The following is a 24,217-nucleotide window of genomic DNA, read 5'->3' on the forward strand; positions in this document are numbered from 1 at the left end:
CTGAGATCCTCCCATCTCAGCTTCCTAAGTACTAGGCTTATAGATGTGCGCCACCATGCCTGGCTACTATGAGACAGTTAGAAAGAACTCTTACCACTTGCGAAAGAATATTTTTGTTGTTGTTAATAATTCAAATTTACAAGTGAGGAGTAAAAAAAGAAAAAGTGCATACTATAAGCAATGTGAAAAATTTAAAAAGGTCATAAGCTGATTTTTTCGCCAAAGCTTCTCCACTGTTCATTCCTGTAAGGCTCTCATTTACTGAAACCTAGACTTAATAAAATTTCTTGCAAGCTCTAATGAGCATCCACTCCGAGTGGCCTCAAGGCACAGAAGGATGAAGTTTGACACCTAGAGTAGCTTGTGTCTTCCATGACACTTCTGTCTGGCATGCCTGTCAGCTCAAGCCACGATTTCCAAACACATTTGCCAGAGATGATACATTTTCAAAATTCATTTTCCTGAACTCTACTACCAAACTACTGGCTCCAAACCTCTGGAATCAGTAAAATCCAGTGATTCTGATATACTGTTCGTGCAGAGATGTCCTATTCTAAAATCCATGATGTCTTTATCTCTGGAAGAGTAGGAAAGACGATGTAGAGGGGTGCTGAGGCCGTCTGATGTAGGAGAGCAGTGGGAACTTTGGGGTGCTCGTCATAGCTATAGTTTCTCATCTCATTTTGCATCAGAGCACAAATGTGGTTTGCTCCTCTGAAGAAAGGAATCCTGTCTTTTTCATCTTTCCTCTCCAAGCTCGTCACAGAGTAAACATCCAATAAATATTTATTAAATTAATTGCTAAAGATACTGTCCTCACAGACTGTCCTGCCAACTTGGAATTTTTGAAAATTTCCCTTATTTGTGCTCAAAGGAAAAGACATCCTCTCTCTCTCTCTCTCTCTCTCTCTCTCTCTCTCTCTCAAGTTGCTTTTGCAGAAGTGCAGCAAGAAACTCTGAGTATAGCAGCTGACTTCATTTAGATAATGTGATAAAATCTTTCAGCTCAAGCTGAATTTAATAAACACATACAAGAAATTCATCCAGATGGAAACATACCCTTATCCTTTTCCTGACTAAAAAAATAGATCATCCCAAGGTAGAGAAAGAGCAGGGGTGGAGGGGAGCCAGAGAGATGTCTGTGCTAAGAAGGCACAGGTGAGAGGCTTGAGCTGGAGCCCCTTTGCCTCTAGAGAGGCTAGGCTGAAGCGCAGAGGGCTGGCTGAGGTCAAGGGCGGCTGAAGGAAGGCTGCAGAAGGGGGAGGAGTGACAGTTTTAGCACCAGCAGGGCCCTGTGTGAAAGTGATTTCATTATGTCTGGGTGTGGGGGAGACCTGGGAGAAGGTGCTGTTAGGGCCCAACTAATTAGCCTCATTGGTCATAAGTGACAGGAAACTATACACTGAGCTCACCTCCTCCACCAGTGAGACAACACTCAGAATCTCAAATCACAACAGGCGAAGCCCCGTACCCCAGGGGTGCTTCCTCCCCAGATGGCCTGCGAGGAGCAAGGAACCCCTGATACCCTACGTCTGGGTCAAGGTGCCCACAGAGGCTAATTACTTTAGATCTGAGATCTTGTTCTCCTAGATTTTGCTTTGGGATCACTGGCCCAGTGATTTTATCTTTCTGAGCTTTGACGTTCTCATATATGAAACAGGAAGGACACTGACATCATCGAAGGATTGGAAGAAAACTAAATGAGAATACCTAGAGCTCTTGCTAGTGTGTGGCATGCAGCAGAACCTGCTCACCAGATGGCGCCTGCTCTTAGGAAGTAACGGGTCTGAGATGAGAGTCCACCTGTGTGTTGCTCCACACCCCTGCTGACCACACTGAACAAGTCCTGAGCATCTTCTGAACACAAAGGTCCAGCCCAGGTACTCGTGAGATAAGGGGTGTCTGTTTTGGTTCACCTTTATAGCCTTGTGCCCAGTACAAAGAGCTCAGGACATGCTCTTTGAAAGAATGATGTTCTCATTGTTAACAAATGGACTGAGAGAGCTCCCTCCTCCTACCTTACTTTCTACTCCTAGCAGAGGCCAGTGCTGAATGCTTCTGAGATAAACAAAACCCCACCAAAGACACATCTGTGCATCTGGCCCATTAAGTAGCCCAGGGGACGGAGAGGGAAGCGTTTCTGCTTCCTTACAAACGATCCACTTGGACCCTGGGGGCTCGCTTTCATCACTCTTTCCTCAGGTTCCTCAATATAATTTCTAGAAAACCAGTGGGACGTCTGATCCCCATAAGACTTAAACGTTTTATTATCTAAGGCTGTGCGTTCTGCGGAGCTGGACTGGATTGCTGGCTTCTGAGAAATGCTGCCTAAGGGTTTTTCTTTTGGTCAGAGAATGCTTCCCACCTTTAGTTCATTTTTAGGAGAGAAACAGCCTCACTCTCCCACTAACTGACCCAAATTACAAGGCTCCTCTTCCAGGAGTCCCTTCCTAATCCTCCAGGACAACCAGACCTCTTCCTGTTTTAAAGCATCATCTAGTCTCTCCGAGTTTGTCTTCATTCTTCTTCCTCTTTTTCCTCCGCTCAGACTGTGAGGTTCTTTAGGGTGAGTTCTGTCTTCATCTAAGTGCCCTGACAGAGCCTTGTACATGTTGAAAATGCTAGCAATGAAGAAACAAAGGGGATGTTGACCCAAGACCTCAGGGAAAGCACACTCCAGGGGCCACACAGTGTTACCTGGGCAATGATATCCCCATTCTCAGCATGGACTTGAGCAACGGCCCCCAGTTCTCCCAGGCAGGTGAAGATCTCGTAGAGCTAAAATAGAAACAAGCCTTTGTTACCTTCCTTGCCACTTTTGTGATTTCATGTCAAGTCCAATTACCAAAGCCAGGGCAAAAACAGATGAAATCAGCCAGAAGAAATCATTGACTAGAGCAGAAAAATGGACTAAAATCTGCATGAGCAAGAGGAGTTTCTGCCACAACTCCTAGACAGCCAGGACAAAGAGAATGAAGCGCAGCTGACCCTTCTCTCTGCTCTGCCACACATTTTAGTGGAGTCATTTCCCACTGAATTAAGATACAGCTTCAGAATCCTTCTTGACAAGTGCTCCAGAAAACCATTACAGCCCTGTCAAAGCTTATCTCTGGATCTCTCAAGAGAGTTCTACCTTGACCTCCTAACCAGGCAGTATCAGAATTGATTTCTTGTATTTTATGTGATAACTTGAGATTTTTTTTTTCCTGAAATAAACACAGGCCATGGCTTTCTAGGTAGAAATTTGGAGGCAAGCTGAGACGTTGACTTCAAATAGCAGAAGGCTCTCCTGATCTAGAAGGCAAAGAACACCATACTTTCATTTAACTCAGAAGGGTTTGGGAATTTTATAATAGATGGAGATTTAGGCATGTCCTCTTTTTTTGCCTTCAAGAAAGCTACTCCCCGTGGAAATTCTAGCTGTCTATCTGCTTCACCACAGGCACCCTGCCTGTGACCTTATTTAAAATGCAGTGTGGACTGCAAGGGCTTCAAGAAGCACTTTTGCCCAGTGGGCCGCCCACAGTGACCACAGTGACTCATGGCACAAGGGCCAAGGTCATTAGTAACAATAGGAAACCCAGCCAGATACCCCTAACCGCAGAGCAAACGGGCTGTTACCTCTGTGTTGGACACTTGATACAAGTCCTTGTAGGCCATGTAAACCATGAAGGAGTTAACCCCTGCAAGACAGGGAAGGGAGGAGAAAGACAACATTATTATCAGCACCCTCCATCGCTCACTTCCACTTTCCATCACCCATGGGACCCCAGCATATCACTCACTGCTAATCAGTTACTTCAACTGCTCCAAGAGCATTTTAGGAGGCCCACCCCTACCCTGTAACATCCGCAGTTTCTGAGTGATATCATGGCAGAACAGTTTTTTCCACTCCTTTTCCCCCTTCCCCCTCTGATATTCCAGCCTCAGAGGCCAATGAACCCAAAGCAGTAGACACCATGGAGAGTCACCACAGTTGTGTTGACACACCCAGAGTATCACCACCTGGACCGACCACATGCTTTAGTGAGTTTTAAGCACTTAACCTCTCTGGGCCTTGGTTTCCTCCTTTGTAAAATGAGAAAACAGCAATACCCTATTTCATAATGTGGCTGTGAGCAATGAGGGCCAAAACACTTGAAAGGTGAGCTCTTAGCATCCATTTTGGCAAACAGTTGGTCTCCATGGGTGGATCTCCTGGGATGTGTTCATTTCCCTATTTATCTTTTCTGTCACCAAATTTGCACCTCTGAGCACTTACATATACATTGTTTCTTATGAAGAAAGTACTTTCCCCTCCGTTAGCTACAATTTGTTTAAAGAATAAAGTCCAAATTCAAATCTAGTTTTGTTAACTTAGAAATACTCCGTATAATTCTTTTTTTTTTTTGTAAATTTGGTACTAGTGATTAAGTCCAGAACATTCTACCCTGAACTATTCTATCCCAGTCCTATTTTAGCTTTTACTTTGAAACAGTGTCTTAATGGTTACTGGGAGTCTCATTAATTTCTGAGGCTGTCCTGGAGCCTGTGATCCTCCAGTCTCAGTTTCCAAGGTATTGGGACTAGAAGCAAAAAAAAGATATTGTTTTTGAACTTAAATAGCTATATAAATTTAAAATAAAAAATATAGACTCTGACCTCAGGAGAACTAAAAGAGTTAATTGAGCCAGAAGCAAGTTTTATCTTGTGCTTAAGTACCTAAGTACTAGGGGTCATAAGGAAAAAGTTATTTAATTTTCACCCAAAATAAATAGGTGGGACTGGGGAACAGGGAATCATTTTGAGGAAAGAAAGACAATTTTGGTCTCAACTGTTATGGCCATCTCAGCCCACAGTGTTCCCAGCCAAAAGTGGATTATAATTTGAGAATGTTTCTACCCAGCGTGGTTCATGGCAGTTTTCCTCAACACTACCCTTCCCGAAAGCTTCTGTGTCATCTGTGGAATGGCCTAGGCACTAAGTGGTTGTTAAAGCCATACCATTTTCTACCTCAATCGGGATGCCCAGTGTAAAAGGAGACACAGAAAGAAGGGAGGGAGCTAATCTCATATTCTGTGTCAACAAGGATTGGGCAGGACAAAGAAAAGAATGGGAAGAAAAATGTAACTTGCTAGGGGTCACTATTTCCCCTGCAGTCCAGGCACATGCTCTTCTGCTTCTCCTACCATTCATCCTAGACTACCAATATGAATACAGTTCTTGCATCTTGTGGCATCTGTTCTGTTGGTCTGCATGGCAAGGCTTCCTTTTGCATGGGATCCCCCGTACAGCCCATTACTTGCACTTCCCTAAGTTCTCCAGGCAGCCTTACAATGCTGAGTGTGTGGTTTATCTGTGGGCATGTATGGGGGCAGGGTATGTGTGCGCATGCGCGTGTGTTAAATAGCTGATGATCAAAACATAGAAGGAAGTAGACAACAGAAGAAGTCTTAGGCAATAATGGGACCAAAGTCATGTAGTCAGTGAGAAGGCACATATACACACACACACACACACAGGCAAACATATTCTAGCCTGTGTACCAGCACATTCTTGAATCTCCTAGCCAGTGTACAAACAGAGCTTTGCTTCTGGAAATGTGTTAACCCCTTTCGAGGATTCTGTGGTTATGGATAATAATGGACTTGTTTCTGGGGTCAAAGTGATAGGGGTTAAAAATTCTTAATCTCATACTCCCTAACTATGTGGCCGTATGTAGGATATGCTAACCTCTCCTAACCTCAGTCTCATCCCTGCAGTATGAGCAGTATTGCAAAGAGGTCAAGAGCCTGACTGGGTGGATCTACTGCTTACTGATCTGCGATCATTAGCCCTTATTCTGATCCTCAGCTTCTTCAGCTGCAGTGTGGGAATAACAATCTCTATCTTAAGAGGATCCTGAAAAGTCAGCATGATGACCTAGCTCCGAAGTCCTGGAATGGAGTGAGACTCCTTCAGCCAGTACCTATATTTAAAGGTACTGAGCAAGGGAAAGGACTCCAAGCAGTGGTTGATGTGGGAAGGAGAAGCAGAGAGAAGGCGAGGGGAGAGGGAGGAGGCTGGGCGGCTCACCTTTGTCCTTGGTGAGGCTCTGCACTTCCTGCTTGACGCTGTCGCTCCAGTGGGTGATGTCCACGTGCAAGGCATAGTCACAGCAGCTCTTCCCATCAGCCCATTCGCGCCATTTCTCATAAGCCTCGGTCAGGCTGGACTCGGGCTCAGGTACCACATGGTCAACTGAAGGACAGAGGCCCAGATGGTTGACTCAGACCCGAATTGGCTCCCCCTGCCCCAGCCTGCTCCTGCTCACTTAGCTACAACTCTATCATCTCTATATCCTGAACATGAAATTCAGTTTTAAAAGTGTTCCCTGGTCGCTTCAAGGATGTTGCTAATTTATATATCTCTTAGCTCTGAAATTTGGAAGATATTACTAGCTTCTTTAAATCTCAGTTTGCTCTCCTTAAAGTAGATGCCAAGGTGGGTGATGGGGTATAATCATGATTTCTTTCTGAGTTTGCTTTGGGATTAAATGGGAAAATGCATAAAAAGGGTTTAACCTGATGCCTGGTGAGTTACTACCAGCTGTCATGAGTGTCCCCACATGCTGTTCTCCCCAGAGCCGAGCTGCTGCTAGTGGGAAAAGGTGAACTCTTTCCATGGTGGGAAGAAGTGTTTTACAGCTATGATGGGCTCCAGAAGCTGAGGCCCTCCTGCTAACTGTCACAGAAAGAGCTGGCTTCAATAAAGCGAATCTGACACTGGCCCACAGAGCTCGTGAATATATGAACTTGCTGGCAAGAATCAAGAAGCCTAAGCCTACCCTGAAGCCCAGTCCTACCCTTTGCCCTGCAATCATGGATATTTTTTTTTGCAGGTATGGGGATGGAACCAGGGGTATTTGACCTCCGAGCTACACCCCATGCCCTATTTTTTATTCTTTTATTTTTGAAACAGGGTTTCACTAAGTTGCAGAGGGCCTCACTAAGTAGCTGAGGCTGTCTGTGAACTGCGATCCTCCGGTCTCAGCCTACCGAATGCTGGGATTACAAGCATGCATCACCACGCCCGGCTATGGAAAATATTTTTTTAAAAATAATTTTATCTAATGTTGCTATTTGCAAAATTTCAGTTCTAAAGTTGTGTGCTAATATATTCATATAAGTGGAAAACTCGAGACAGCTGAAGTCTTTAATAGATTTGATTAAATATGCAAATCATGAGAGGCCTTTGTTAAATAGTGATTAGGCATCCCTTTTAAATGTTGTGGCAGAATAAAAATAAATGAGAGGGAATAATAAATAATTTAGTAAAAATAGCAGGCTAAAATGCAGTATCAGTATTATGATCCTATCATTGTTAAATGGGGAAAAATGTAGGTAGACTGTACAACAAACTCTAACAGTGATGTGGGATTATGGGGCTTTTTTTTTTCCTTTTGACTATCTAGGATTTCTGAGTTATCTCTGAAGGACATGAATGCTTTTGTGGTTCTCTGTATGGTTTACTCTTTGTAACCTGGCTCTCTGATTTTCCTGCTGCTCACTCCCTAAGACAGAAGACTAAACATGCATCTCTAGGATGCTGAACAGGTCCAACTCTTGCCCAGATGGCAGAAAGCCAAGCCAAGATCACTCGTTTCCTCTGCCTTTTATCAAAGGCAGCCCAAGTGCACTTATCGGAAAACAAATGCAAGCGGCTACATTACTAATGTCTGGAAGGACACAAGGGCTCTCGTGGGCAGGCGTCTGCTGAGAAGTCAGCTGGTTTCCTCCCTTTGGCTGGAGAAAGGCTTTTGTCTGCCTGGATTGCACCTTTTAAGGCCTTGGTGCAATCTGCCTGGGCTTCCACACCCAACTAGCTGAAGTTGAGCCTGCAGAATGAAGTATAAGACATTGGGTGACTCCATGGCTCAGGCTGCTCAGGGCCTGTGGGTGGATGTAAATGATGCTAAAATGAACCGTGATCTTGGCTGACCAAGTCTGGGGCCAGCCCTGGGATAGGACCCAGTTGGCTGAGATTCCTTCGAGACAGAAAGGACTGCCCTGAAATGCTATCACTTTGGTAATTCAATGGCACTCAACTCCCTAGGTTTCGTTGGAATTGCAAGTTACCAGAAACAAAACAAAACAAGACAAAAAGTAAAATAAAACCCAAGAGAAACTACTCTTGCAGCTTGCCTAATCTTAAAGATACAAATTGGTCAAAATACAACACAGATTGAATAGCACTAAGTCCACGGGAACCGGCTATTTTCCTAAAAACTGCCAAGTCTAAATTATCATTCTCTCTGTGAAGTATCATTTTCTCATCTGTTTTCATGGTCATGAGTCACATGAATGTCCCCTACGCAGTTAGAGTGAGCTGCCAATGTCCTTGGGACAGCCCATCAGATAGGAAGTCTACATACCAAATTGAGAAAAGTGTATGAGGTGTCCTCAGTGAACACCATGGTTGGCACATGGGTTAAGCCTCGCCTCTGAACACTAGAAGTGTGGACAGTCTGAACTCACTGATCATGGTGGTGCCACCTGCCAAGGCGGCCTTTGTCCCCTGGAAGAAGTCATCCACTGTGGTCATTCCCTTGTATGGCATCTGGAAGTGGGTGTGGACATCGATGCCTCCAGGGATCACCATCTTTCCATTGGCTTCGATGGTCTTCACTCCTCCAGGGACAATAAGATTGTCTCCAATTTGCCTGGTGAGACAGTGAAGCAACAGGCCATTTAGAAAGTTCTTCAGACAAACGTGATAGTATACAGATTTTAAACACAATGATGTATTTGTCTTTGCTAGCAACTCACAAGTCTAGCAATTCTTTAAGCAAAGATAGACATAATATACACACAACATGTGCTATTATTGACACACAATAGTCAGTTATGGGACTTTGTGTCCTCGATTTGTACCAACACCCCACTGATTTTACAGTGTCCAGAGTATAGTATGTAAAGAAAAGCTATGTGTTCTCATTACTCCTCACATTTTGCTCCTTATTTAAGTGAAAGATAAGGAAAAGGATATTAAAAAGCACACAACACTGGATTGTTAGGAGAGACAGGAGCAGGGAGTGAATCATTGCAAGGCCAGGCATGGGAGTGCTACGCAGGCCATCTGTGCTCCTAACAAAAGGACCCTGCCTGGGTCAGTTCCTACCTCAGGCTTCAATTCCACCCTTCCTTCCCTGGTGATTCATCAGTCAAGCATAGCTGGTAGCACAGTCACAAGGAAGAAGTAAAAATGTCAAATGCCTTTGACACCAGCTACTACTGTATGGTCAGCATCTCAGTAGAGACTTCAAGCTAAGGAAGGTGATCAGGACAACCTTCTCAAGGCCCAGCGTGAACCTGCTAGCTTCAGAGCATCCCAGGGATCAACAGCGACCAGGTGTGGAGTAAGAAGATAAGCATCTCAAAGGCACACCTCTCAGGTACATAGCAAAGGCAACTACTCCCAAGTAACTCCCGAATTACTTACGATGCTGCTTGGCTTTTATGTAATGTGACACTTTTGATTTTAACAGCTGATTGATTCTGTACACATAAAACTAAGATTCACGACTTCACATCATCACTGAACATCTCCTACGTTCAGCATGAGTGCACCCTGTCTGTACAGAACCAGAATGGCTCTCTCTTAGGGCAGTGAGAAGTCTGCCGCTGGCCTGCCAGACTCTAAGTCCTGCAACTAAGGCATTTCTAGTATCTCTGAGAGTTCACCTTCACCACATTATCACAGACCATTCCAGGGCACTGCAATTCAGAACATGCTGGGAACACCTGCACAGTCTGATCCTAGCTCCACTCTAGTCCCGACACTGGCCAGTTCTCTTCCCATTTCGCTTCTCACCAGTTTTCCTCTGAGAGAAATCAAAAGCTAAAGGAAGGAAGAATTTGCCCAGTCGTGTGTGTGTGTGTGTGTGTGTGTGTGTGTGTGTGTGTGTGTGTGGTTGTGCATGTATATGTGTGTGTTGCCCATTTTGGCAGTTAGTATAATAGCATGAGACAGAAGTATCAAATGCCTCTACCCTTTATCTCCACCATATTGACCATTGTCACATCAGTTCTTGAAGACACACTTCCATCTCCCCCTCATTCGAGTTTCTACTGACAGCCCAGTCTAATAACTAGGAATATGGCTGTGTTCTGAATATAAGTTACCTGGACTCACAGTCTTGGCTAATTTACTTGTTAGTATCTGCAAGACCATGGCCAATGTACTTAACCTCTGCATACTTCAGTTCTTTCATCTGAAAATTGTAACAAATGGCTCCTCCATAGAGTTGTGTAGACTAAATGTTAATATCTGTTAGGATCATACAACAGTTAGGCTAATAGGGTTCAATAAACATCAGCTGTTGTAATTATTAATCAGTTCTCTCCCTCCTCTGAATTTCATCTATTATACTAACTTAACACTTGATATTGCTATTATCTGATAGTGTCCATTCCTCTGTTTATATATAGATCTCAGTTCCCCTAAAGGAATGTAAGACTCCTGGGGGAAAAGAACGTGATGATCCGGGCCCCCGGTGACATCAATTGTGTGACAGCAGTGCCCTCTTGCTTAGAAGCTGCCATACATAAAGCAAGCACTCCATAAGCTTTCAAGACAGGCGAGCAGCTCCTGGAGGACATTGTTTCTATTCTTAGGCTCAGTGAGTTAAAAAAAAAAAAGTTGGAGATATACAAAATTTCAAGAATGAAAGAAGATTGTGGTTTTTCTTTCCACCACCAGAGCGAAAAATGATAGTTAAGATTCTCTCCATAACATCTTCGGCCTTCCAGTCTTTCAATAACATGGCAAAAGATTGAAGCACTGTGTGAAGATGGACTTAAGGCTCAACTGCAAAAACAAAGTTGTGTGCCCAATTAGCGATGCCTGTCACGAGCCCTGAACTGAGCAGGAAGTGTCAGGTGCGAAGTGTTTCCATTTCTGCAAGTCTCTTAAGCAACAAAGGCCATACCTCCAAAAATATAGAATAATCTCTCAACATAGAAAAATACAGAACAAATTGTAGTTGAAAGTCAATAGTTTCAAGAGATTATTAGAGTATACTGTTTGGTTTGCCTACTATTTCCATTTCTCCTACTTCTAATATAGAGAAGTAATGAGGTAAATGGGCAAGACAGCGACGGTGAATGGAGGTGCTCATCCATCCGTTCCTCCACTCGCTCACTCAATGTCTTTTACTAATAGCCTGGGTGTAGCAAGTTATTTACTCTCTATGTGCCTCTTGTCATTCCAGAAAAGAGGATAACAACTGCACTTCACAGAGCTCCTGGCAGACTGAATGAGATAAAGCAAGTAAACTGTTTGATATAGTGTTTGGCACATTCTACACCCTCAGTCAACGGTGGTGCCTCCTTGTGCTAAGATCTGGGTTAAATGCTGGAGATATGGAGACCTCCATGGGCTAAGCACTGGGTTAAGTGCTGGGGATATGGACATGAGCACAATATGGTCCTGGCTCTCAAGGAAACCTAACTGTGTCAGGATTGCAGTGATGAATAAAAGCACGGGATGTTTTGAAAACATAGAAAGAGAAACTATGGATCTGGTAAAGAGTATCTGCTACAGAAAATGCTATCTAAGCCAATTTCCATAGGCTAAGAAAGAAATCCTATCTTACCAGAATCTTAAACTAGCCAATGAAGTTGAATGAGATAAAACTAAACAAGGTTAGATGTGGCTACGAAATGGGTTGGATACTCTGGTCTTAAAACATCTTGTCGATGTGGTGGTGTATTTTGTTGTACATGACAAAAGACCTGTAAGTCAAGTCCTGTTTTGAGGTTTACTACATAAATAACCTGTCCATAAAAATTAACTGGCTGTGCTTCTTGTAAGCATCCAGCAGCAAATCCTTTTAAAAAATGGAGTGTACCTGATGGGTCTATTTAGAAATTGTACCCAAACGCATGTCCAGTCTGTGGCCTTTTGTCAGTTTAACTAGGCTCTCTCCCCTTCTAAATTTTACCCTTTTTTCAGTTTGAATACTCTCTACCCAAACCCTTACCTGTAAATGAATTCCTCTCTGTGCAATTCTAAATCACTTATTCCGACTTCAACTCCTTCGGTACCTATTACAAAATGCCTAGGTATTTTTAGGGGGCTTCTATTTGTGTAAATTACTTGGTATCTTTACTAAGGAGAGTGGCCACAGTTTCAACCATTCATGGCTCAATGAGTGCTCATCAACACAGCTTTCACAAAGGGGCCCCAGAAGCATCCTGTGGACTAAATTCAGAGTGTTCACTTTATTAATGCAATCCCAGCTTCATTATAGGCCTTTAAAGAAGAAAGAAAAGAAGGAAGAGAAGAATTCTATGTACATACTTGATCAAGCCATCCTCCATGTAAATATCTGCATAGAAGGACTGGTCATCGTTGACGATTCTGCCTCCCTTGATAAGGAGACGATCGCTCTAGAAAAGAAGAAAAATATGAGTCACTGCTTCAGCGAGGACTTCAGAAAAGAGTGGTGTGCCCAGGTTTTCCTAATTCACTGTTCTAGAGGTCGAGCAGAGGCCTGTGTACTAAAGACACGTGTGTACACAGTGTGCTCATCATTTGAACCAAATGTATTTATTGGGGATCCAGTCTTTTTTGCTTGTATCTACTTTAAATTATTTTGCTTCTGCAACCTATCATGGCCACCAGCTTTTGAAAGTACATATAATGATATGAAGACATGCTTAGCTCTTATTATGCTTAAAACTCACAACACTTACATACGTAAGCACACAAAGTTGGAAAAATTATAAGAAAAGCACTAAATGAAAAAAATATATCCACAGTATTTAACTCAGAGTAGAGAAATTATACAGGATTTATATTTTGTTTGCTTCATTATACTCAGTGTTTCTCACATTTTTAAGGGTTGTGTGTGTGTGTGTATGTGTGTGTGTGTTACTAAGGAGTAAATGTAGGGGTGTGCTTGCTCTCTCCCTCCAAGCTACGCCCCTCAGATCCATTTTACTTTTTATTTTGAAACAGGGTCTCACTAAGTTACCATCCTCTGCTGGCCTTGAACCTGTGAGCCTTTTGGCTCAGCTTTCCAACTACTGGATCTGGGATTACAGCATGTGCCCCCATGCCCAGTTTTGAGTGTACCCCCCCCCAGTACTGAGGATGGAATCCAGGAGCATTCTACCTCTGAGCTACAGCCCCAGCTCTATTTTTTTAATTCTTTATTTTTGAAACAGAGTCTCACCGAATTGCAAAGGGCCTCAGTAAATAGCTGAGGCTGCCCTCAAACCCAGATCCTCTTGTCTCAGCCTCCCAAATGCTGGGATTACTAGCGTGCGCCACCATGCCCGGTTTGAGTGCATTTCTTTATTGCTTTAATCATGAGAAAGATGGTCCTTAAAAATTGTAATGAATGAAACTTGCAAAAGTGACCCAATTGGGAACAATAAAAATACTCCAAGGCTACTGACAAAATAAATGTATACTTTATTAGCAGTCAGGAGAGGGACAAATTAGTGTCAGCTCTATAGACCACAGATTTTATTATGTGAATGGTGCTTATGACTGGTCGGACACAACTCTATTGGATCAAGGGGGAGACAAGTATTCCTAAGAGCCTGGCTCCTAGGAATGGAGCTATAGGATGAATAAAGGATGGCAGGCTGGATTTTGTGAATAATTTAACTCCACCCATCCATCTATTGTCTGTCTTCCCATTGGTCCATTCATCTATGCATCCATTCACCCATATCATCCACCCATGGTTTCAGCAAGCAGTTACTTATCATTTATTATGAAATGGGCAGAGCTGGGCGTGGTGAGCACGCTTGTAATCTCAGCATTTGGGAGGCTGAGCCCGGAGGATCACAGTTCGCGGACAGCCTCAGCTACTTAGTGAGGCCCTCTGCAACTTAGTGAGACCCTGTTTGAAAATAAAGAACAAAAAATAGGGCAGGGGGTATAACTCAGAGATCGAATGCCCCTGGGTTCCATCCCCAGACCCGCAAAAAAAAAAAAAAAAAAAAGGAAAGAAAGGAAGGAAGGAAGGAAGGAAGGAAGGAAGGAAGGAAGGAAGGAAAAAAGAAAAGAAAGAGGCAGGAAGGGCACAGTTGTGGATAAAGCACACCAGGTGACTATTTATGGAACTAAAGGAGAAGTCTAGGAATAAAGAAATTTTAAAAGCCAATACAATAATGTAATATTGTATCAAATGTCAAGAGATAGAGGAGAGCAGGGCTTCATTACATAGAGGCTGTAAAAAGTCTTTTCATTCCCAAGCCTTTCAGAAATCACCCTGATCTCCATAGCAGCTGTCCCACCAACAATATAATAGGGTTGATATTTCCCCAGATCCTCACCAGTACTTATTATTGTTTGTGTTCTTGATGATTGCCATTCTAACTGGAATTAGATGGAATCTGAGTATAGTTTTAATTTGCATTTCCCTGACTGCTAAAGAGGCTGGACATTTTTAATATACTATTTTAATATATATTTTAATATATTTGTTGGCCATTTGAATCTCTTCTCTTGAAAGTGTCTATTCAGTTTGGTTGCCCACTTTTAATTTTTTTCTCAGTGTTAAGTTTTAAGCTCTTTGTATATTGCCTATATTAGATTTCAGCCACAAGGGCAGGTGGTGAAGATCTTCTCCCTTTCAATAGATTCTTGATGGTTTCCTTTGCTGCACAGAAGCTTTTTAATTTAATGCCATCCCACCCAGCGATAGCACTTCTGGGCATCTTCCCAAAGGAAATGAAACCAGAGTATTATAGTGAGGCTTGCATGTCCATGGTCATAGCAGCACAATTTACAATAGCCAAATTATGGAACCATGCTAGGTGTCTGTCAACAGATGAATGGGTCACGAAACTTTGGGATGTACACACAAGGGAATTTCACTCAGCCATAAAGAAGAACAAAATCATGCCATCTGCAGGAAAACGAATGACCCTTGAGAATATTATATTATGCGAGTATAGCCAGTCTCAAAGTCTCAAAAATGAGTTGATGCATATTTTCTCTTATATGTGGGAACTAGAGAGATACTGGAGAATAAGGGCGACATTGTACAGGCAAGCAGTGACTCCAGTGGAGTGACTGAGGACTGAGGGATTAGGGATGGGAAAGAAGGAGGGCCAATCCATAAAGAATGTAGCAGTTGAAATAATGTTACGAATGTATGCAAAACTACCAATTCCAATCTCCAAGACTTGCACAGGGAGGTTGGGGGGCAATGGGGAGGCACTAAGAGCCCTCCCTGTGCATGCATTTTCTGACACTCCATACCCCAAATGATGTAAAATCCCAATGCATCAAATAATAATGATATTTTAAAGTTTTTTCAGAGAAGAGCAGTTCAGACAGGGCAGAGGGTTTAGAACTTCTACAGGCAGAAGGAATAATATGTGTAGAGATTCTAAAGTAGTAATGAATTTTGTTTCTTTGAGAACCTGGAAAAGATCAATGTGCTCAGAACTTGAGGTTCAAGGGAGAAGCGTAGCATGAAATGAAGTTGGGAAGTGGGAAGGCCACTCGTTCTGGAATTTATGAGTTGGTGTTTAAATGAAAATACACTAAGATACACAGAAGGACTGTAGGAGGAAGTGTGAAGACCTGTGCGGAAAGGCAGCTCGGAATCACTGCGCAAAGCACAAGGGCTTTCTAATGGCTCTGACACGAGGGGTTAAAGGTGGCAGATCCAGGGGTCAAGGGCAAGGAGGCTTCCTATTCCAAATGATTCAACATCACTATCCCTATGAAGCTCTGTCCCTGGCCCCTGTTTGAGAACATAGTTTTCCAAGAGGTTATAGGTTTTGTGGAGAAAGAATCCCCACCCCCGCACGCCGCCCAAATAGGTTACTCTGGTTTCAAAACTGAAAGCATGTGAACAGAGTCAGAAAATGAGACACAGAGGTAGGGCTCCCTGTGAGATCCAGAAAGTTGCTATTAGCTTTTCCTGCTTCCAGGGCGTTTCAAGGGAATAAGACATTTCATCATGCCATATTGTCAGAAGAAGCTACAGATCAATAAAGTGGTAATTAAAAAAAAAAGAAAAAAACAACAGCTGGAAAAAAAAAACTACTTATACATCAAGGAAGTCGTGCTAATGAGGGCAAACTCAAACACCCACCACTGTGATCCACAGTCCCCCAAACCCCCTCCTGTATGAGCCTGTCAATAAGCCCAACCCTCATTCTTCTGTTTTGTACAGAACTATGAAGCATGTAGCTCTCGTCACAAATCCGGCCCTCCAGCCACTAAATATTTGTAAAAAACAAAACAAAACAAAACAAAAAAAAACGTTCTTTCTGCCTCCTCGTATGTTCTCTTGGCATCTTGCAACCATTTTTCTTTTTCTTTGCCAAGCCTCCAGCCAAAGGGTTTCTCTCCCAGGATGCATTACCTGACTTTCCAGCAAATTTCACTTGGTCCCACTGTAATTAACGACATGTTCTACAATCGCTGATTTATTGTCTGATTATCTCCTGCCTAGACCAAAGACTCTTTTTGTGTCTTTTGATCTTTTTGCCTTAGTTCCTGAGGCCAGCTTAGACAGCTATAATATTGGTCAAATAAATGGGTGAAGGGTGGGACACAGGAGGCTGTACTTTACCAGCATAATAAAAAGGCATCTGAGTCAGAAAATTACGTGAAGTGGTCATGAAATTTGACTTTGGAGGAAGATAAAATGGAAGGTTATTGTAAGCTGTTGTTCTAATAGTCGTGCACAATTCTATGAAGTAGTCCTAGGTTTGTGCTTCCAAACAACTGCACACATTAGAAAAATACCTCTTCCCAGTTCCAGTTCTTGAACACCAAATCTGTGTGTGTGTGTGTGTGTGTGTGTGTGTGTGTGTGTGTGTGTGTGTAGTATTGGGCATGGAACTCAGGAGCATTCTACCTCCAAGCTACACCCCCAGCCCTATTTTTTTTTATTCTTTATTTTAAAACAGAGTCTCACTGAGTTGCAAAGGGCCTCACTAAGTAGCTGAGGCTGGCAGCGAACCACGATCCTCCTTTCTCTGCCTCCCAAATGCTGGGATTACAAGTGCGTGCCATCATGCCAGGCTCCAAATCTTTGTTTTATAAGCTCCACTGACAGCACTTAGGCAGCATCAGCCAGGCAGCACTGAGTCACAGAGCAGCAGAGGAATCACTGACCCCTGCATAGCTCTGTGTGTCACCGAGGCAACACAGTCTCCTTTAGGAGTTTCCTGATAATAGTAACCCTCTCAGAGTTCCCTGCACTGCTGATGTTCTTTATCTTTCTGGCAAAGAGCTGAACTAAACTGGGTTTTGGAAAGCGGCCAATCTGAATTGAAACCAGTTATGAAATATGACCAGCCTAAGGACATTCAGCCCTGAACCACCGGTGTGGGCATCACTTCCTTCAACAAGCATCAACTGTTCAACCAGCATCAAATGTCGGTAAAGAGGCAAAAGCTATCTCAGGTCCTTTGTGTACTGCAGGGATAGTAGGAGCTGATCCAAGTGGAATTAGCACCACTGAGATGGCATCCCTGGAAACCCTTCAAATGGTAATTAAATAAAGCCTTTCTGGCTCAGTAATCAGGAATGGAGACAGAGCCCAAGAGGATGTTTAGGCCTGCTGTGGACCTCAGAGAGAAAATTAACAAGACTCATATTCCATGGGCTGTGTGTGTGTTGTTGTTGATATTATTATTATTATTACTTATTTTTATTTTGCAGAGTAGAAATATCAATATCTGAACTCACCAATCTCAATACATGCTTCCTCAAGGGGTCTCCACTCCTCTCCCCCTAAAAGCCCACTTAATTAATTTAACCCTCTCCACACATGGGGCTTTATTACAAAGGGCAGTTTCAGCCAACCAGCTGTCAGGCATGGGGTCTGAAAGGCGGCTCTCGAGCTGGCCCTGAGGATGTGAGGGTTGGGTATGACATGACTACTGACCACGCCAGGCCATACAAAGTCAATGCCATTGGACACGGGAATGCTGCTCTATAAGCTCATGGCCCAGCCTCATAGATGAATATGAGATACTGGGACCAAAACTAAAAAAGATGAAGAAAGTCAACATCTGTGATGAAATAAATTTCATCTTCAATGATGAATATGTCTTTGTCGGGCTCTTTATATTTTGTTCCTCAGCTTGGCTTCAGCTTTGCTAAGCATTCATGGTCCAGTATGGAGATTACCAATCTTCCTCATAGTAATAATAATAATAATAATAATAATAATAATAATATATATATATATATATATATATATATATGATATTTCTAGATCTAGAGCAGGCCAGGGTGATCTGGAGGGGGTCTGTACCAAGAGCTACTCAGAGCCAGATGCACCCAGCCAGGAACTCTGTTTTGGCTCAGCATGGGCACCACGGGCTGAACATCTCAGCCTCCTACGACCAGCAGGGTGTTGGGTCACCAGCTGGTAAGAGGATCCAGCTGTGTCCCCCACTATTGAGAGAACTAGACCACTTAGCTAGGCCTGTGATTTTGAGTTAGGACTTAACCTCCTCTTAAAACCTTAGTTTTGTGCCAGGCGTGGTGGCGCACGCTTGTAATCCCCGCGCTTGGGAGGCAGAGACAGGAGGATCACGCAGGTTCGAAGCCAGCCGCACGCGCTGGCTTAGGAGACCCTGTTTCCAAATAAAAATGTAAAAATAGGTCTGGAAGTGTAGCCCGGAGGTAGAAGGGCTTCCAGGAACCCCAGTACCACCAAAAAAAAAAAAAAAACCTTAGTTTTTTCATTAGCTCAGAGTGGAAAATAATACCTACCTCATTTTCCAGAGTGGCTGTCAGGAGTGTGTATGAGTGTGTGTGTGTATGTGAGGAAAAGAAAGAAAGAGACCTAGCATACAGTAATACATCTAATAAATAATATTAGATCTAATAAATAATATTAGATGTATTACTAATAATCTACTAATAGATTATTAGTAATACATCTAATACTAATATATTAAGAGCATATTAAATTTTTTTCAAAGCCTCAAGAAGTCTGTTGGAGAAAGATTACTCTTCTCATTTTCCAAGCAGTGAGGCATACATAGAGAAGTTACTTATTCCAAGGGACAGAGTGAACTGAGTACTGTTGCAAGTGAACCCAGGCTCTCACCTCTTGGCACGGCACTGACTTCCCCTAGGTCACTGAACCAAGTGTACTTAAATCTTCTGATAAAGGGCTCTTTTTGACAGGACTTTCTTCTCGGTTTGACTCTGACTGTTTTGGTGTTTAAACTTGCTGAGCCTGCAGGAGGCAACTCTAGGAATCCAATAACTTGCAGCCACTAAATTAAAAATATCAGTGCATTAAAATTGCCCTTTGTGGGCTGAATATATCAATGCAGTAAAGGGATCTCCCTTACACTGCAGTAGAAAGGACACTGTAAGCGTGATAAAGGTCTAACCTTTTTTCCTTCACTTGGGTATAATAATCATTGGAAAAACTAAAGATTCTGATTTTGTGAGAGAAAAAGTAAAGGAGGAAAGGAGGAAGGAAGGAAGGAAAAAGAAAGGAAGGAAAGAAGGAAGGAAAGAAGAGAGGAAGGAAGGAAGGAGGGAGAGAGGGAAGGAAGGAAGGAAGGAAGGAAGGAAGGAAGGAAGGAAGGAAGGAAGGAAGGAAGGAAAGGGTAGAGGGAAGGGAGAAAGAAAGGAGGGCAAGGGTATATGTACACTATAAACCCTTTAACAAAGCTAACAACACTGGCTGACTGATGACTGATTCAAACTAGAATAGGGAATGAGAAGACAGAATCTTGAACTCCCCCCATTGAATATGTTAGTCCCCACTTAGTTTTCCTCTCCAAGTCTTCCATGTAAAGAATGTAAATTGCCACCTCTGTTATCTGTGGTAATGAGAAGGTGCCTCCAGGAGAAATCAGAGGCCGCCACAGACCCAGTCAAATATGTCAGCCTGAAAACAGTGCTTAAGACACATAAATTTTCTGAAGCTCAGAATAAAAGCCATGATCCTACTAAGAGAAAAGAGGATATAAAATGGAGTATAAGTCTTCTAAAATCAAATATTTTGTCACCTTCATTCAAATCACAAAGCACAGACTCTGACCCTCAGTGCAGATTCAGGATCCTTTTCAAATCTAGATGAAGGTGCAAGTGTTTGATTTTCTTCCCCAAAGCAGAATCGTTTAAAGTAGACAAAACCAGGCTTGCTACAATAGTCCAAGTGATGAGAGGTGGCATCAGGGAAAGGTACCAAGGAGGCTCTAAGAAGATCAGAACTCTAATCCTGTCTTGACGATTCAATGCACACCTTTGAGCGAGACCCAGTGTTGGAATTTTACCACATATGCTACCTGGGTTTGGACAAATGCCTTTATCTCTCTGGGCTTCAGTTACCCCATCTATAAAATGAAGACAATGGCATCTTTTTCTTAGGGTACCGGCAAGGATTACGGGGCATACTTTATGGATAGGGATGCGCTCAGCTTGGCACAATGTGAAAGCTCAATGTATGTGAGCCAGCACCATTATTACGATTCCTTACAATTATAATGAACCACTATAAAACTCTTCTCTCAGATAAGAAGAACTGAACTAACACTTTGTTGATCCAAATATAACAGACCTGACCATAAAGGGAATTCCAGAGACGCCAGTCCCTAGTCAACCCCAGCAACTGTTCTGTGTTCCAGCCAAGGTCAGCCAAGGTCAGCCAAGGCTTCTCTTTAAACCCATACCCTCAGGGTCAGTTAGCACAGACCTTCCAGGTCATTCTTCCCCTCAAATAAGCCTTCATGAAAAGATAACAATCCACTGTCTTCCAACAGAAACTGAGAGTGGGTGGTAAGTTCTTAAAATCGCCCCCATACCCCCCACCCCTACCCCTGTATTCAACATATGGGTCTGTTTCTGGGACCCTCAATGACAAGCAGGCCTTCCAGACAAAGGGAGAGAACAAGGCTGACTCTGGACCAATGCTTGGCTCTTGAGTCTTATTGAAACGGGGCAAAGTTGGACCCTGAACAGGGTTGGCTCTTCCAAACCCCTGAACTGCCACTGTGGATGATTGAAACACACTCTTAATTTCTCTCAGCATCCAAACACAACCATGACCACCGATAGGTGCTGGTTGTAAGTGGACTTGGGGTACCCTCCCTAAAAAACACAACCATTGCCGAAATTACATAACACAGGGGAAGCACTGTTTTCACTTTATTATGTTTGGTTTGGCTCTGAAGGGGCCCAAAAAAGGAAGGAAAAGCAGAAGGGTGGAGGAAGCAGTAGCCAAGGCCAGTATTAACCTGGGCAAAATAGCGCTTCAAGCTTCGGTGACTAGCACAGCCAAGCCAGCCATGTGCATTTTTCCACCATCAAAACTTCATGTCTATCATTTTAAAAATGTAATTATTAAAGAGTCTGCTAAGTGAGGTGGCCTGCCCCGGGTCACAGCAGACTAGGGAGTGGACAGTGGATGACACTTTAATCCCAGCCCCCTGATAACAGTCTCTCAATCTTCAACAGGGTTCCAGACACAGATAAGCTCAAGTGGATAACTAGGCCAGCAGAAAAAGGGACACAAGGGGCAGTGTAGATTCGGGGTCATTCTGTTCTTGTAGTAAGGTCACCTCGGTCTGTGTAGGCCAAATCTCAAGTCACTTACACACCTCTTTTACTATATTAAGCATTATTTGTTTAATATCATCCTTAAATGAATATATTTCTAGAGTAAACACTTAGTCCTACAAATTTTGACCTATGACTGATACGTTGCCATCATCCCCAGTGAACTGGTGAGGACTTGGAAGCTTGGAGGGTCAGTTCAGAGTCTGACATCACACAACCAGCCAAGGGTGCCAGTTCAGGAAGCCTGTGTCATGGGAAACAGGGTGGGCAGGCCTGATGCTGAGGATACTGCCAGGGGATGTGTGGGGAGTGGCCACTTAGAGTGTGTATTTTGTGTTACTGGAGAGCTCGGGAGGGACTTTGAAAATATGAATGAAATTCAATCTCAGAGCTAAAATATATAAATATTACTTCAGCTAACAGAAGGACCATGCTGGAAACAAAGGAAGGAAAGGCTTAGCTAGAAAGTAACAGGAAGTGGCAGGGAAAAAACAATCAAGAAACTACCTTGAGCTCTCTGGGTACCAGCAGGAAGCAGATGGAATACTCAAAATGAATTGTTAAGGAGAGTTTAGCAAAGAGATTGGGGAAATTCAATGGATGCACAGTAGGCAGGGTCCAGGAGCAGGGGGCACTGCCACTCAGAGCCTCAGGGGCCCCGGGGAGGGAGGGCTACTAGAGCTGGAAAGGTAGGTGCAGGGAAAACGCTGTTCAGCTGGCGGGAGCCAGGCCCCTTCAATGGAGGCACACAGCCACTCCACAATGACCCAGCAAGGAGAACAGGAAGGAAAAAACGCCTGGCTTCACGTTTACCTCCTCCAGTCGGCTAAGGGCATCACAGAACTAATACAACCAGACAGCCAAAGGGCTCAGGAGTCCATTAACGCAGACCACACAGGTCCACACAGGCATTGAGCGAGTTCTCAGTGAGAGGAAAGGGAAGCGCGTAGAAGAGGCAAAGAGAAAACAGCAGGCCCAGCAGCCCCCCTGGGCCCCACAGTGCAGGAGGTGACTTCATGAACTGAGACAGCCATGCTGCGGATGACTAGTGCTCAGGCCATTTGAAAGCATGTTCGATCTGTGTCTTGAAGAAATATCTAAACTGCAGACCACTGTGCAAAAGAGGATCTAATTCTTGCAAAAGCAAACAAACAAACAAACAAACAAACAAAAACCTAAATGGATATATGTTTATTCTGTGTGATCCAGAGAAAGATCTGGAAGGACATGCACCAAATTATTAATATTGGGGCTGGGTGTGGTGGCGCATGCCTGTAATCCCAGTACTTGGGAGGCTGAGTCAGAAGGATTCCAGGCTCATAGCCAGCCTCAGCAACACAGCGAGGCTCTCAGCAACTTAGACCCTGTTTCAAAATTTAAAATAATAATAATAATAATAATAATAATAATAATAATAATAATATAAGGCTGGGATATAGCTCAGAGATAGAAAGCCCCTGTGTTGGGTTGGTAGGAGGAAGGGATAAAGGAAGAGGTAGTATGGGAAACTTTTTAAACTTTTTTTCTTCCCTTTCCTCTGTTTATTTACATTATTTTTTTAGTTGTAAAATGCAGCTGATATTCTATAACATTTTGAAGAGATCCAATAAAGATCATTGTATAGAAAGGAAAACGAACGTGACGGCTAGGACCTAGAGCGACGGCAACAGTATGGATTAGCAAATGTCTGATGTACGGCAGCAGAAGGAAATGGGAATCCACCAAAGAACTGAGGGAGAAGGGGACATGCTTTTGCCCGGGCTGACAGCAACTCCAGAGCTGGGTGTCCAGTAGGGACCTGTTAATACAAGCAGAGAGCAGGAAAAGGAGGACCAAACTGAGGTATATGACTATGGATAATTAATTTTGAGGGACTGGCCAACCACATACCCATGTAGCAGAAGTAGAGGGCTGGGGTTCAGGAGAAAGGCCAGGTGTTCACGGTTGCATCCATGCTAATGCCAAGCCGAAAATGGCGAGGTCCACTGAATGGCAGTGAAAGGCGGTGGGAGGACCCCAGGATGGAGTCAGGGGCCTGGCCTTCTTGTTATGGGCTCTGTAACCCCAGCAAGTGACTTCGGCTTCCCTCCGCCTCTCTTAAGAGGCAGTTCTCTGCTTTGATCATCTGTGACTGACATCTGGCTTTGACGTGCTTTCCAATGACAGGGAAGCCTAGTGAATTCCTACCCTGTTGCTTTTCAGAAACAAGAACCCTTTTCACCAAATCTGAAAGCCAGCCAAAATACAATTCCCAGAAGCGGAACGCGGGCTTGGGCCTCAGACTGTGTGAGCGGCACCTTCAAATGACAGGCAATTGCTCCCATCTATTTGTGGAGGCCACAGGGATTTGTCTCCAAGTCTGACATTATACTTTTACAGCTAGTGGGGCCTTCTTGGGGATTGTGGTTAAAAGCACACAACCACTGGCTTATGCAACTTCCTAAAACTGTCCCATAGTGGATTCATTAAAAGAACATAGAGCATGGTACTCTAGCTCACATCACAGAGACGGCTGTGGAAAGAAAGAGAGGAGAGAGAGAGAGAGAGAGAGAGAGAGAGAGAGAGAGAGAGAGAGAGAGGAAGAAGAAGAAGAAGAAGAAGAAGAAGAAGAGGAGGAGGAGGAGGAGGAGGAGGAGGAGGAGGAGGAGGAGGAGGAGAGAGGGAGAGAGAGAGAAAGGAG

The 24,217-nt window shown here is 43.5% G+C and overlaps 1 protein-coding gene across 2 annotated transcripts in view; it reads right to left on the reverse strand.

The window, feature by feature from the left end:
- Nucleotides 1-24,217, reverse strand: part of DPYSL3 (dihydropyrimidinase like 3) — a gene marked incomplete at both ends in the record, with an annotated part of 107,151 nt that overhangs the window by 17,604 nt on the left and 65,330 nt on the right. For both annotated transcript variants that reach the window (XM_080699377.1, XM_080699378.1), the window contains 5 exons: nt 2,698-2,778; nt 3,622-3,683; nt 6,055-6,219; nt 8,496-8,680; nt 12,322-12,410. In XM_080699377.1, the coding sequence (XP_080555503.1) occupies nt 2,698-2,778; nt 3,622-3,683; nt 6,055-6,219; nt 8,496-8,680; nt 12,322-12,410 (582 nt within the window). The remainder of the gene's footprint in view (nt 1-2,697; nt 2,779-3,621; nt 3,684-6,054; nt 6,220-8,495; nt 8,681-12,321; nt 12,411-24,217) is intronic.

This window comes from Muscardinus avellanarius (assembly GCF_963383645.1).
Source record: "Muscardinus avellanarius genome assembly, chromosome: 7".
NCBI classification, from domain to species: Eukaryota; Metazoa; Chordata; class Mammalia; order Rodentia; family Gliridae; genus Muscardinus; species Muscardinus avellanarius.